Here is a 12,237-nt window from a genome sequence, read left to right on the forward strand (position 1 = left end):
TATAGATTGCATATATTGCTTCTCAATGAGTCTAGGTTGGCAAACATTTGTTCCATCCACAAATCTATGCAGATGATAAGAGACGAGAAAATCTTAAAGATTTTTTTATTTTTTTTTTTTTTTTTTCATGGGGCAAACACTACACTTGCCTGGTCTTTCGAAGCTTCCTCCTTGTGAAAAAGGAAGGGGTTCTTTCTTTTCATTGTATTGTCTTAACCTTATCATTCATTTATTGAACTCAATTCCTTTCAGATAGGAACAAAAGGAAGGACACGGATTTGACCCGATCCATCCAAGATTACATCAACATGTCATAGGGCGGCGTTGGATTCAAAGCTTATGTGCATCTCAACTTCTTATATGGACCTCACAACCTTCGCCCTCTCTTTCGTGGTGGGCAGCACAGCAGTCTGTAACATAAACCAGATCCTGGTCAATTGGATCCGAATCGGATCACATGATCGATCGTACCCGTTGTCCACGGAAAAGATGTCATTCCTGAGGTGGCAGTGCCAAGCTGCAGCAGTGCGCACGCAACCAACGCCACATGAGAAAGAGGACGCCATACATGAGTGCGGCCCTCATATACCCACAACCACCAAAACCCTCGCCCACGATGAAACCGACATCTTTTTTTTTTTTTTTTTTCTAGTGGTAATAATGCACTTCATAAATGTTCCCAACCTCAATTAATGGTAAAGGAAATTTTTTTTTCTTATAAATAATATAAAATTTAGGTGTGGTGTATTTGACTAATGGGAAATACAGTGGCGACCACCCTCACGCCACCATTTCTCTTCCGGCTGACGCTACTTGCTTTCTGCTGCTGCGCGTAGACGGGCCAAATCGGTGGCCATACTGCTCGAATCTACTCGCCGAATATGCCGCGTGGCTTTCCCCTCAGTACGCGACTCCTCCACATTTTCTTTCGACCTACCTTCTCCATTTACTCCTAAGCAACCTGCTAGCCGGGGCTAAGTTTTACAAATAGCGGCTCATTAAGAAAGAATTTCCAGATAGCGGGCCCCGAGACGGAGCTACAATTAGCAAAGGAAGAGTTTCAAGTTAGACCGACGTGTTTTCGGAAGCTGTGCCAACATGTTGCTAATATCTTCTTTTCTTTTAAAATATTTTTTTTTTGTGTTTCTTTACCATTGAAAATGCATATGGGACTTGCTTTTTTGAACTAAAAGAGGTGAATCGAAGCCTGCTTTGCGTTCGAATAACTTATTTATTTCGTGTGAGCAGACGATGCCCAGCTTAAACACAATCAACCGCACCTTATATAGGACATGATAATAGTGTTTGTGGCCCGGACAAATTTAGAGTTGTTATGTGGGCTGCAAAATGAAACGATAACAATGTTTGATGTCTTTTTTCAGGGTAAGCGACAAAGTCGATGGTTTTGGTGAAATTTTCTTAATTAACCGATCGAGTTAAAAAATAAAAATCTTCCTTCATTTTTTACTGTTTGACGTGTTGCTTTGGTTGGCGGTCGTTTGCGGCCTTTCGCCCCCTCACTTTCCTCTTGCCTGGCGTCGGCCACCGTTTATGGGCGTATAAAACTCGCGCAAACCGTTGCGTCTTTTCTCCGATCGCGATTTCTGGATGGCCGCCTCTGGGATTTTCCGCTTCGCATCTCTCAAGACCATGATCTTTTGCTTCGTTTTTTCGTGTTTTTGGTCTCATTTTCTCAACAAGCACAGAGATTACCTTTAGGAGGTGAAGGTAGGGAAGAAAGGGGAAGGAGGAGAAGGGAGGAATGGGGAAAGGTGCGTTTCTTCTCTCTTTTTTGGTTTGGTTTTCTTCCCTGCTTTATTTTCTACCCCCTTTTCCTTGTGTTTCCATATAGCAAAACTTCTTTTCCTTTCTGTTCTGAATTTGGGCTTGAAAAATTAGGGATTCCCTTGTCTGGAATAAATGTTTCTGTGCTGATGAGTGTATTCTCCTTTTTTCTTTTTCAGCTGTTTTCATTTTCTTTTTTACGGTAGCGTGGGCGATATTTCTACTTGTTCTGCGATTTTCGTTTTTTCTTGATTTAGGGGATGATTAATGTGTGAGATTAGGGCTTCTTTGTTTTTTCCCCCTTCCTATCTCTCTCATTGGTGTTTGAGAGATGCAGACCATTTTTTTTCCTTCTTCGTTTTCGGGACTTCTTTTCTTTTTTTGCAACAAATGTTTAAGAAGTTCATGAAAAATATGTCTTAAAGAAATTTCTCTCTTCTGTTTTATACGGAAAGTTTGAATCGAAAAATTCGTTTTATTTTTAAACATTTTTTTTTCGTTCCTTCGCTATGTTTTTGGCGTGTTTCTTTTTTTTTTAAATTTCTGTATATATCTTAAATTAAATGAAGGGAGTTTTTCTTTCCTCTTCTTTTGGATATTCTATCTGATCGATCTCTGGCTCTGGAAACACTATATTTCTCCAAATTTAGTCCCTACTCTTCGTTCAGCGGATAGAAATACGGCTCTAAAAATTTGCGCATTAAATTTCGAAGCAACGGTCCTGAGGTAATTTTGTCTCTTTTTTTTAGCATCTAACCCCTAACAAGATGAAAACCTTCAAGAAAAATAAACAAGTTCTTTCTCTGCCTTCTTCTGGTGAAAGTTGTCCTCTTGCATTGGCAGGAAAGGGCCGCCGTCGAGCTGCTTCATTCTTTGCTAGCGATGACGAAACCCTTAGTACGGTTTCAACAGCTGAGTCGTCCGAGCTTTCATTGGCGCCAGAAGTCGATGAGGTTCGCAGTGATACAGCTGAACTCGATAACTACTTGGATGCTCTTTATGAGAAGAGGTTCGATCATCCTTTCTTCTTAATTTCCTTCATTTTGTTGGTTTTTAGTGGATTCTTTTGATGGCCGTCAAAATTTCACGAACCCATCTTATTATACATTGTCTTTCTCGCAAACAACAGAATAGTTACTCCACTGGTTGGACGCCGTTTTACTTTGTTAGTTTCATATACTTTGTTAGCCTGTATGAAACTGTATATTGGCATTACGTAGTGTTTGCGTCTGTGTTATTTCTGACTTTGGCATTTTTGCCGTCGTGCATATTCATGTGTGCTTTCAGGATTTCATAATGCATTCCAAGATTGAACAGACAGCAATGTCTTGCTATCTTTTGAATTATCAACTTCTGTTAACATTTTTTTGTCGTGGCTTGCTTCACTTTGCAGTATCTTTCACTAACATCATATGCCTAGAATTAAATGTTGAATGTTCTAAAATGCAGTTTGTAGTGAGTTGTATCAACTGAGGCTTACCTAAGTTATTCGCTTAAAGCATGTATCTCTTTCATGTGAATGTTTTTAATGTTTATGACGTGTACTTGGTTGTGGCACTTATATATCTTGCCATAATAGGTTGTTATTAAATTCTCATCACATTCTTAAAGACAGTTGTATTAGGTGATAGGAGCCGATGCTTGTCAAAGTTATTAGCTTTATGTATGTCTTGCTTTTGTATCAATGATTTTCAGATTTATAATTGTACCATTAACTATGGCATTCATATTAGTGAATAGGTTATTAAATTCTTATTTTATTAAATTCTCGTCATATTCTTAAAATATGGTTCTAGAGTATTATATCGTTATGGGCGACTGATGCACTTGTCTAAATTAATAGCTTTAAACGTGTAATTTTCTTGTATCAAGGATTTTCAAACTTAGAAGCATATGATTAGTTGTAAACTTCTATTTGTAGGTGTAATGGGTGCTAATTATGTCACTTATATTTCTCTTTGTTTATCAAGAAACATGCAACTTTTTCCAGGTTAACAACCAGAGAAGCTGGACTATATATCTTGCCATAATAGGTTATTAAATTCTCATCACATTCTTAAAAGACAGTTGTATTAGATGATAGGAGCCGATGCTTGTCAAAGTTATTAGCTTTATGTATGTCTTGCTTTTGTATCATGATTTTCAGATTTATAATTGTACCATTAACTATGGCATTCATATTAGTAAATAGGTTATTAAATTCTTATGTAATTAAATTCTCATCATATTCTTAAAATATGGTTCTAGAATATTATATCGTTATGGGCAACTGATGCACTTGTCTAAATTAATGGCTTTAAACGTGTAATTTTCTTGTATCAAGGATTTTCAAACTTAGAAGCATATGATTAGTTGTAAACTTCTATTTGTAGGTGTAATGGGTGCTAATTATGTCACTTATATTTCTCTTTGTTTATCAAGAAACATGCAACTTTTTCCAGGTTATCAACCAGAGAAGCTGGACTAAATGGCTTGTGCAAGGTACTTATGAGTGGGATACATGTGGACTTTGCAGTAGACAAGTGAGTGTATAGTCTCACAGTATTAATAACTTGCTACTGATATATGTCACAAAGGAGGAGTGCCTAATTTTTGAATTGTTCATTTCATTATCACGTTTGTCTTATGCAGGGGTGAAACTTTGCTCCATCAGTGTGTTTCCATCCTCAAAAAAGGTGCTGCTTCTGAGATTTCCTTGGCTGCACGTGTGTTGGGTGAGAATAACTTCATCTATTAATCTGTTAGACTGTTTGACCATAGGTTCCAAATCTATAGTTCTTGACCAACCATTTTGTTCTGCAGGCTTGCTTATTATTACGGTAGGAGAGAGTGAATTGGCTCCTATGATATACAGTGAATCAAGTTCCCATCTATCTCGCATTTCTAAACAGGGAACAAATGTTGCTAGTCGTGTTTCGGTATGTCATTCTTGTTCTCTTCTGGTGACTTAGTTATGTGATGATTTCTGTGGCTGCTATTGTACTATAGAAAGGTTAGATTGGCTGACTCAGGTCACAGCAGTTAGGCCAAATAGAGTGTTAGATTAGACCTGACTGGGTTTGATCAGTTATGGTGGTTTAAGCCGCAAAACATTGACTATCCTTGTGTTTATTGGGGCCTGCTGTTGATAAAAATCAGCCTTGACAGATGGACAACCTTTTTTTGCATTTCTTATTGTACTTGTCCTAATACTGAGAAAATTAAGACTAACCTAAGGGCTATGTCACATGGGTATGGGTACGATAAGGGTACGGGCACGGGTACGCGGACACGACAATTTTCAAAATTTTAGGATACGCGGACACGGCGAATTTTATATTCTAAAAAATTAAAAAGGATAATAAAATTAAAAAAAACATTAAATTAATAATTCACTCTTACAATCTCATAAGTCATAAGAAAGAAAGTCTCATATTCTCAAACAAAACATTGTTCATCACCAATCTCATAAGTCATAAGAAAGAAAGTCTCAAACAAAACAAAGAATGTCGGGTTAATAAAGTGGTTCGGATCGGGTCTGACCCAGACCTGATCCAAAACGTATCCTGCCGTGTCCAAGTGTCGGTATCCAGGTGTTAGAGTGTGTCGACACCGGTACGTGGCCCATTTTGCCGTGTCCATGTGACATAGCCTAAGGGTGAGTGAAACATTGGCCCTTTTAAGCTGCATGCCAGATAGCTGTGTTTTCCGAATTCCTTGTTTATCTATGGCTTACCACAATGAATATTTTTCAGGCACTGAAATCTCTTGCTATTATGACCTTTGTTGTGGGCAATGATGAGGATACAGATACCACGCTGAATGTTCTCTGGCAAGTTGGTTCATATAATAAGGCTTTATTCGCCAATAAGGTTAATATAATTTCTTTCCTGATGTTATCTACTTTATTAATATACTAACGTTAATAATATTGAGTATATGGTTTTTTTATCCTGTATGCACTTTATCCTTGAAGGCCTCTGGAATCACTGAGCCAAATCATGAAGTTAGGGCAGCTGCGCTAACTTCATGGGCATTCCTTCTGACGACTGCAACTGCAGAACAAATTGACTCTTTTTGTCTGAAAGGGTAAATATTGACTTTGTTTCTTTTTCCTTTATGCTTCTTGGTAACCATAAACATTCTCCTTCCCAACAACAAAAAAGAAAAAAATAATCTAACAGCCGAATGCTTAAATTTGATGTTAGATTCAATGCTTTGATTCCACTGTTAAAAATGGATGAACGATCTGTGCGGCTTGCTGCTGGAGAAGGGATTGTTATAATCTTTGAGAGGGCAAACATAAGTGCATCCAAATTTGATGATGGAGAGCCCTTCGAGTCTGTCAGTGGAAACTTGTCAAGAAGTACATATGAAGATGTTATCCATCAAATGAAGGATCTCTCAATCGAAGCTGGTGGAAGAGGAACATCAAAGAAAGAACTGGGTAGTCAGCGTAGCTTTTTCTATGATGTTCTGGCCTACATAGAGGTTAGTTTTGCAAAGTTTTGCTCTGCTGAGCTTTCAACTTTGTTGTTTATGTACCCAGTTTGCTTTGTATAAATGTCAATGCAACACAAATCTCCTAATATTTTCACTGCATTGGTGCTAGAACATGAATTGTTTCTGGGCTTCATCTAGAAATGGACTATGTATCTGAGAATAAGGCAGGCTGTTGCATGCGTATTTTTACAGAATTTCACTCCCCATAAATATGTGACAAATTTTATATTCTCTGCATGTATGGCTTTACAAGTTCTTATTTGCATTGTCATGGAGCATAGCGTGTGTCATGTAAGCTTAACCATCTCTTCACTTTAATCAAGGGTGACACCAATTTTTACTGATACGAAAGGGTCGGGTTAGCTTTTCTGGCTCCTCTTGTTGTCTTTCCTTTGAACTCATTATGCTGGATGCATGTGACATTACGCTATTACCCTGCCATTTTTTTTGGTTGACCTGTTTGTTTCTGTCATGTACCTGCTATTAGTGCTAGTTGTTCTGAGATAGGCCTGCCCTTGCAAGCCTGGCCTTTTCTCTGCAGCTTTTCACTTGGCCATTGCACTATAGGGAACATTTGTTAGGCTAAGTTGAAGATGAGGAAGATATTCTTCTTGTGAAAAACAGAAAAAGTTCATACAGGCAGTTTTGTTAAAGAGAAAAAGTTCTCACAAAAGTATATTCATCTCTTGTCTGCTATGGGGTTTGTTGGACCTCTGGTTGCCTGCTCTAGAAGGATATTAGTTGTTTGTTTTTGTTCGTTATAAATTATTCTTAGTTAAAAGGTATATGAGGTTGAACTGTTAAGTCTGTTATATGTAGTTGCATGTCCTTGTGTTTGTGCGAAATGGTTGTTAAGACAGTCATTGTAACTTAGATTTGATTACTTTGACGATCTTGCAGGAGGGAGTAGGACCAGATGTTTCTGTTAAGTTGAGCAACTCTGAATGTTTGAGGGTTACTTCCTGGATGCAGTCAATACAGGTATAAGTTTGCACATCTCTCAATGCTGTAGTCAATGATTGACATTATGGGATGACAAATCTGGGCCTGTGCTAATGTAGATGAACATGTTCAAAAACTTTCTTGGAGGTGGCTTTCAGACACATTTGCTGGCAAGTCTTCCTGGTTTTGTTATTCCGCTTTTACGAGAATCCCTTTTTGATGGATGATCATCAGTACATAAAATTAATGAAATATGCATTATTTGCAGGGCAATACTTTTCTACATGATGTTTTTGATTTTAAACCAAAACAGAGCAAGAAACAAGTATTATCAACAAAGGAGAAGGTAAAAGTGCTCATGAGATTGTAGAACTATGTGTTATAAAGAAGCTGATTCAAGTTACTTAGTTATGACATTTTGCATCCTTGGTGCTTTTGGATGTATTTACTTTTCATGCAGAGGATGTACTTGTCACCAAATTCGGTTTTAAACAAGGCCAGAACTCAAGAGTTGAACAAGCAAAGGTCAAATGCTCGGGTATATATATCTCTCTCTCTTTCTCTCTTCCTATGGTTGTTCTTGTTCTTAATGAATGCTTTTGAAACAGGTTGGTAATTATGGACACTACAGCATCAACGTGGTCGAGGATTAGCTGTATGTTTGGTCTGAAGTATTATTGGTGAAGGCCCTTTAATTTCCTCAGTTTGTATTGTAGATGCTGCCTCCTGTAACTTTTCTACCGTGGGGAATTGTTTGTAGTTTATACAATTTTTTGCAGGGGCCAAATTTAGGTACTTGGTTGGCCACTGCCGGCATGAATGTTGTTAATGCATGTAAATGCTAGAGTTGGATCTCCGAAAGTGGCTGGGATTTGTATTCCGATGCAATGCGAACATCAGTGAAGATCAAACAACGTTTCTGATTGATGCTTTTAGGCCTTATCTCTCTCTCCCACCCCTCCCCCTTTGTTTTTTTTTTGCGTTTCACTGGATTGGGCCTATGTATGTTTGGTCTGACACGGTCATTTTCTTACGATAACTGTTGCGTTATGTGTAACCCGGTTTCCAAAGGTTGGTGGATCATTATGATCCAAGCAGACGACTTGTGGAGCGCCGCCGCAAGATTGCGGTGCAAGATGTCCAATGGTTTGCCTGGCGTGTGGACGATACATATCCTAGTGTACCCCAGGCGCAACCTGTAGGCCCCTTTTAAGGTGTTGGGATTTTGAATTTGAACGACGGAAACTTCTTGTCCATGTTATACAAGGCTATTTATTGGAAAAATAAAAATCGATTCTAGGTGGAAGCAATCACCAGTTTTTTTTAGGTACCTTTTTAATCATGTATTCCGGATTGATAGGTTGGTAAAAGTTTGGTTGTCTATTGAAATTGGACTGTAGGCATTATTCATGTTGAATTGCAAAATAGTATATGTGTGATGCTTTGGTCTACCGTTTTTTATTCAGATCATAGGTGAAAAAACCCTGAAATAGGTACTTTTGGTCTCTTTTAAGTATCTTCCCAATCACACGTGTATGGGTACTTTTGGTCTCTTTTGAGTATCTTCCCAACTACACGTGTTTTGAAATCGGAAAATTATCGATAGAAAATATTACAATTCTTTTTTAGTTAAATCCTACTCGTGAACGTCAATATAGGTTAATGCATGCGTCTCATTTCTTTGCCTTTTCCTTCTCCTAATTAATCTGACCGACTGCCCAAATCTCTAACCATTTATCTGCTATCTTCTAGGCAAACGCTTGATGTCTTAAGTGCGTAAAGTCACAGTCACAGAGTAAAATCGTAGAAGAAAAAGATGTGAGTACATGTGATAAGAAATACTGAGTTATAGCTTTGGGATTCTACAATTAGCCATGTCTCATTGTTTGATGATTGCCTAGGGCATAAATCTTGATCAATGAGATGAAAACTAGAGCCGCTTTGAAGTTGGCTGCTTAAAGGGACTGTTAGATAAGACAAAATAACCCCAATAAGTGGTGGCCATTGGAACAAGTTAGTCGTATACTTTTCCAACGTTTGAACGGAAATTCAGAAAAGTAAAAACGGATGTTATTGTAAGCAAAGCCAAACAATAGGTAATCTCTTCATCAACTCTAGACAAACTTAAGCTTTTCAAGGCCCAGAGAGGGGGCTTCCGCTTCTCCTGATCTTGTAGATGGACTCTTATTATTCCATTTTTGGGCTTATGTTAATGGAGCTTGTTAGACTGCAGAGGAATAGGGCGGAATTACGCAGCGTTTGATTGCCATGAGAAACATTGTTGAAGAGGGGAAGGATTTCAAAAGCGTACTGCTTTTCCGCCTCTCACCAAATCATAAAGAAAATTTTTTGGCCCTTTCCATGGATTCTGCTTGAAAGTTATCGGGGCAAATAAAATGGTCCGTCAGAGGGGGTCCGGCTATTTCCCCTGGTAAATTTAGCTTTGGCCGAACGCCGTGCAGCTCTTCTTCTTTGACAGAGCAGTGGCCTTCGTCCTTCTCAGCAACGGCAGTGGAAGCAATTCTCTGTGGTGAGAGGTAAGGCGCTCTATCTTATCTTTCTTCCTCCCTCCTTGATAGGCGAGATTGTAGAGGGTTCTGCTGCGGTTGTTGGTGATGCGCTATGCTGAACTATTTCCCTTATAACAAAGATTTTACGGCCTACCCATTTATAATATTGACTTATTTGCAAACATCTTTTGGTTCCATTTTCTTAACGGCAATTCTCTTTTTAAGGTTCTCCAGCAAATCTTGCCGTGCCTGATCCTTTCCCTACATCCCTTGTGCGACCTACCTCTGCCAGCATTAAGGTCCTCCAGCATTCAACGCTCCTCTAGCATGCCGACCGGCGCACGCCCAGGTTCCTCTCTCCCCAACCCCAACCCCTGTAATCTGCCCCAACTTCTTGTTGGGTTTTGTAATGTTGAAGAATCAATTCTCTCTCTCTCTCTCGCTGTTCTTTATTTTTCTGTTCTCTGTTGTTGTTCTACCGCTGGTACTTGCGGTTTTTGCCTCCAACAACCTCTTGATGGCTTCATAATGTTGAGTATCTATTTCTCTCTCTCTCTCTCTCTCTCTCTCTGGTATTGAGGAATGTTCTCTCCATGTGGTGTCTCTCTATGTGGTATTGAGAAATGTTGAGTTTGGGATTAGGGATGCCGTTATGGAGGCTAAGTGGATCGGTTCTTTGTCCTTCTCTTCCTCTCTCTCTCTCTCATATGGCTGTTAATGAAAATAATCAACAGTAGATCAGTAAGTCTTCTTCTCTTTTTTTTTTTTATCAAATTACATTATGTTTCTTCTTTTCATTTGCCGTTTCGATATCTCAAGTAGACAAATTGTTTGATGCTCTGTTTACATATTTTTTATGGTTTGAGGATTAGATTGGGTCTTTGCATTCTTCTCTTGGTCTTTGATGTTGCTTGATCACATATTCACGTTATGTCCGTGGCACCAAATGTCGTGTTTTGGCTTGAAATTTTGTCTTGCAGTTTGTGTGGACGAAGGCGATGATGATCTCTGGTGCGAGGATTCAGCTTCTGATGGGTATAGGGATGATGGTCGTGATGGTAAATCAGAGCTTGATAGGGAGTGGAAGAGGAGGCAGAATCAATTTCATACAGTATCCCGAAGCAATCTCAGATTGTATACTTATTGTATTTATATCATATTGTCTTTTCTTGAAACAATATGTTGTGATTTTTGTAAGGTTTTCGTAACATGCTCTTTAGATTGGGTATAGAGATGGATTAATGGCGGGGAAGGAAGCTTCTGCACAGGAAGGTTTCAATGCTGGTTTCAGGGAATCTGTGATGGCAGGATACAACTGGGGGTTGGTGAGAGGCATTACCAGGTAACGGCTGATTTCAGTTATCACTGTCGTTCTCAAGTTAAACTGGGAAGGGAGGTGATCCAATTTCATTTCTACTAATTTTACAAACTTTTATCAAGATAAAGCTTTCTGCTGTAGTCTGATTTTGGAAAATTGCATCTATGGGTGCCTATTCTTGTTCATCGACTAAATTTTGCTTTTGGTCTTTTTCTTGTTCTTTGACGTGCTGGAAAACACTTTTAAGTACATTGAGTTGCCTCCCGGATGAGTTGAAGGAGAAGCTAATTGGAAGATCTGATAAAGGAGACGAGCTTCAGGCCCTATATGAAGCTACACACTCTGTTTCATCAAATGAGGCACTAATATTTTTTCATGATGATGTAATGAACAGAAAACCTCTGGACAGTGGTCCAGATTCTTCAGGTGACTTGATACAACCGAATGTTTTGGGTGATGCTTCATACTGCGGGAAGCTGGAAAGTTTCAAAGAGAAACTCAAGAGTGTCGTTAGTGAATCTCCTGCTTCTGGAATCATTGCAGTAATAGAATCAAATATAGCTGGCTAAGTTTATCAATGCAAGAAAAGACAATGTCAAAGAAATGCATTTTGGTTTCTGAGGTGGTCGGACATTTCTCAGCTGTACGTTTCTTAACATAACTGGTGATGCTATGCTGAAGAATGGATCTGCATCGCCTGTTTCTCGAAGGCAATGAGATTTTGTGTCGTCACTATGCTCTTTCTAAAAGCCAACATGTTAGCTTATTGGTCTATACAAATTCATATTTGGTATTCAACTTTTTGTCAATTTGTAAAATAAAAGCTGGTAGGTTCTCGGTTCCTACTTTCTTCTAGACCTCTTTCACACTTTCGTTGCACTGCCAGTTGCGTTTATAAAATGCTGTTATGGAGCTTGTGATGATGTAAGTAGCTCAACATGGTTAAACTGCAGTCTTCTTTCACCGCCCAGGAATAAGCATTTTCTGATTTTCTCAATTGAGCAACCACCTTCAACCGCTTTCTCTTTGCTGGATCCTTGACACGTGTAGTCTGCACTCTGCAATTGCGTGTCTTAGTTCTGGAATAGAGAAAAGGCAAAAGACGTGGCGCTATGTACTGAACTCTTTCAAGTCCTCAACTGAGACGGCACGCTAACTCATCTAGCCTGGTGGAGTCCACTGTCCACCTATGAGCATTTC

General features: G+C 38.9%; 2 protein-coding genes across 6 annotated transcripts; both read left to right on the plus strand.

Moving 5' to 3' along the window:
* The first annotated feature begins 1,497 nt into the window (after positions 1-1,497).
* LOC116246169 (uncharacterized) lies at positions 1,498-8,144 on the plus strand. The gene is made up of 13 exons (XM_031617892.2): positions 1,498-1,772; positions 2,629-2,794; positions 4,227-4,307; positions 4,417-4,499; positions 4,588-4,703; positions 5,520-5,636; positions 5,741-5,853; positions 5,973-6,255; positions 7,168-7,248; positions 7,329-7,379; positions 7,478-7,555; positions 7,670-7,747; positions 7,818-8,144. The coding sequence occupies exons 1-13, from the start codon at positions 1,763-1,765 to the stop codon at positions 7,860-7,862; spliced, it is 1,302 nt and encodes a 433-aa protein (XP_031473752.1). The 5' UTR covers positions 1,498-1,762; the 3' UTR covers positions 7,863-8,144.
* A 1,169-nt stretch (positions 8,145-9,313) lies between these two features.
* LOC116256334 (uncharacterized) lies at positions 9,314-11,960 on the plus strand. Of its 5 annotated transcripts, none has more exons than XM_050078348.1 (5): positions 9,314-9,746; positions 9,945-10,068; positions 10,700-10,853; positions 10,951-11,061; positions 11,432-11,960. In XM_050078348.1, exons 2-5 carry the CDS (start codon positions 10,047-10,049, stop codon positions 11,604-11,606), a joined length of 462 nt encoding a protein of 153 aa, XP_049934305.1. In that variant the 5' UTR covers positions 9,314-9,746; positions 9,945-10,046; the 3' UTR covers positions 11,607-11,960. The 5 variants fall into 5 exon arrangements, with proteins under 5 accessions (XP_049934305.1, XP_049934302.1, XP_049934301.1 ...); XM_050078345.1 differs by having other exon boundaries at positions 9,321-9,746; positions 9,954-10,068; positions 11,285-11,960; XM_050078344.1 differs by having other exon boundaries at positions 9,323-9,746; positions 11,285-11,960.
* The last annotated feature ends 277 nt before the right edge of the window (positions 11,961-12,237 follow it).

Source organism: Nymphaea colorata, chromosome 1 (genome assembly GCF_008831285.2).
Source record: "Nymphaea colorata isolate Beijing-Zhang1983 chromosome 1, ASM883128v2, whole genome shotgun sequence".
Taxonomy (NCBI): Eukaryota; Viridiplantae; Streptophyta; class Magnoliopsida; order Nymphaeales; family Nymphaeaceae; genus Nymphaea; species Nymphaea colorata.

Coding starts and splice junctions, on each gene's coding strand:
- LOC116246169 (XM_031617892.2), top strand. Junction 5,637..5,740: donor AGGCTTTATTCGCCAATAAG/GTTAATATAATT, acceptor TTATCCTTGAAG/GCCTCTGGAATCACTGAGCC. Junction 6,256..7,167: donor ATGTTCTGGCCTACATAGAG/GTTAGTTTTGCA, acceptor ACGATCTTGCAG/GAGGGAGTAGGACCAGATGT.
- LOC116256334 (XM_050078345.1), top strand. CDS start 10,047: ATGCCGACCGGCGCACGCCCAG. Junction 10,854..10,950: donor TCCCGAAGCAATCTCAGATT/GTATACTTATTG, acceptor GATTGGGTATAG/AGATGGATTAATGGCGGGGA. Junction 11,062..11,284: donor TTGGTGAGAGGCATTACCAG/GTAACGGCTGAT, acceptor AACACTTTTAAG/TACATTGAGTTGCCTCCCGG.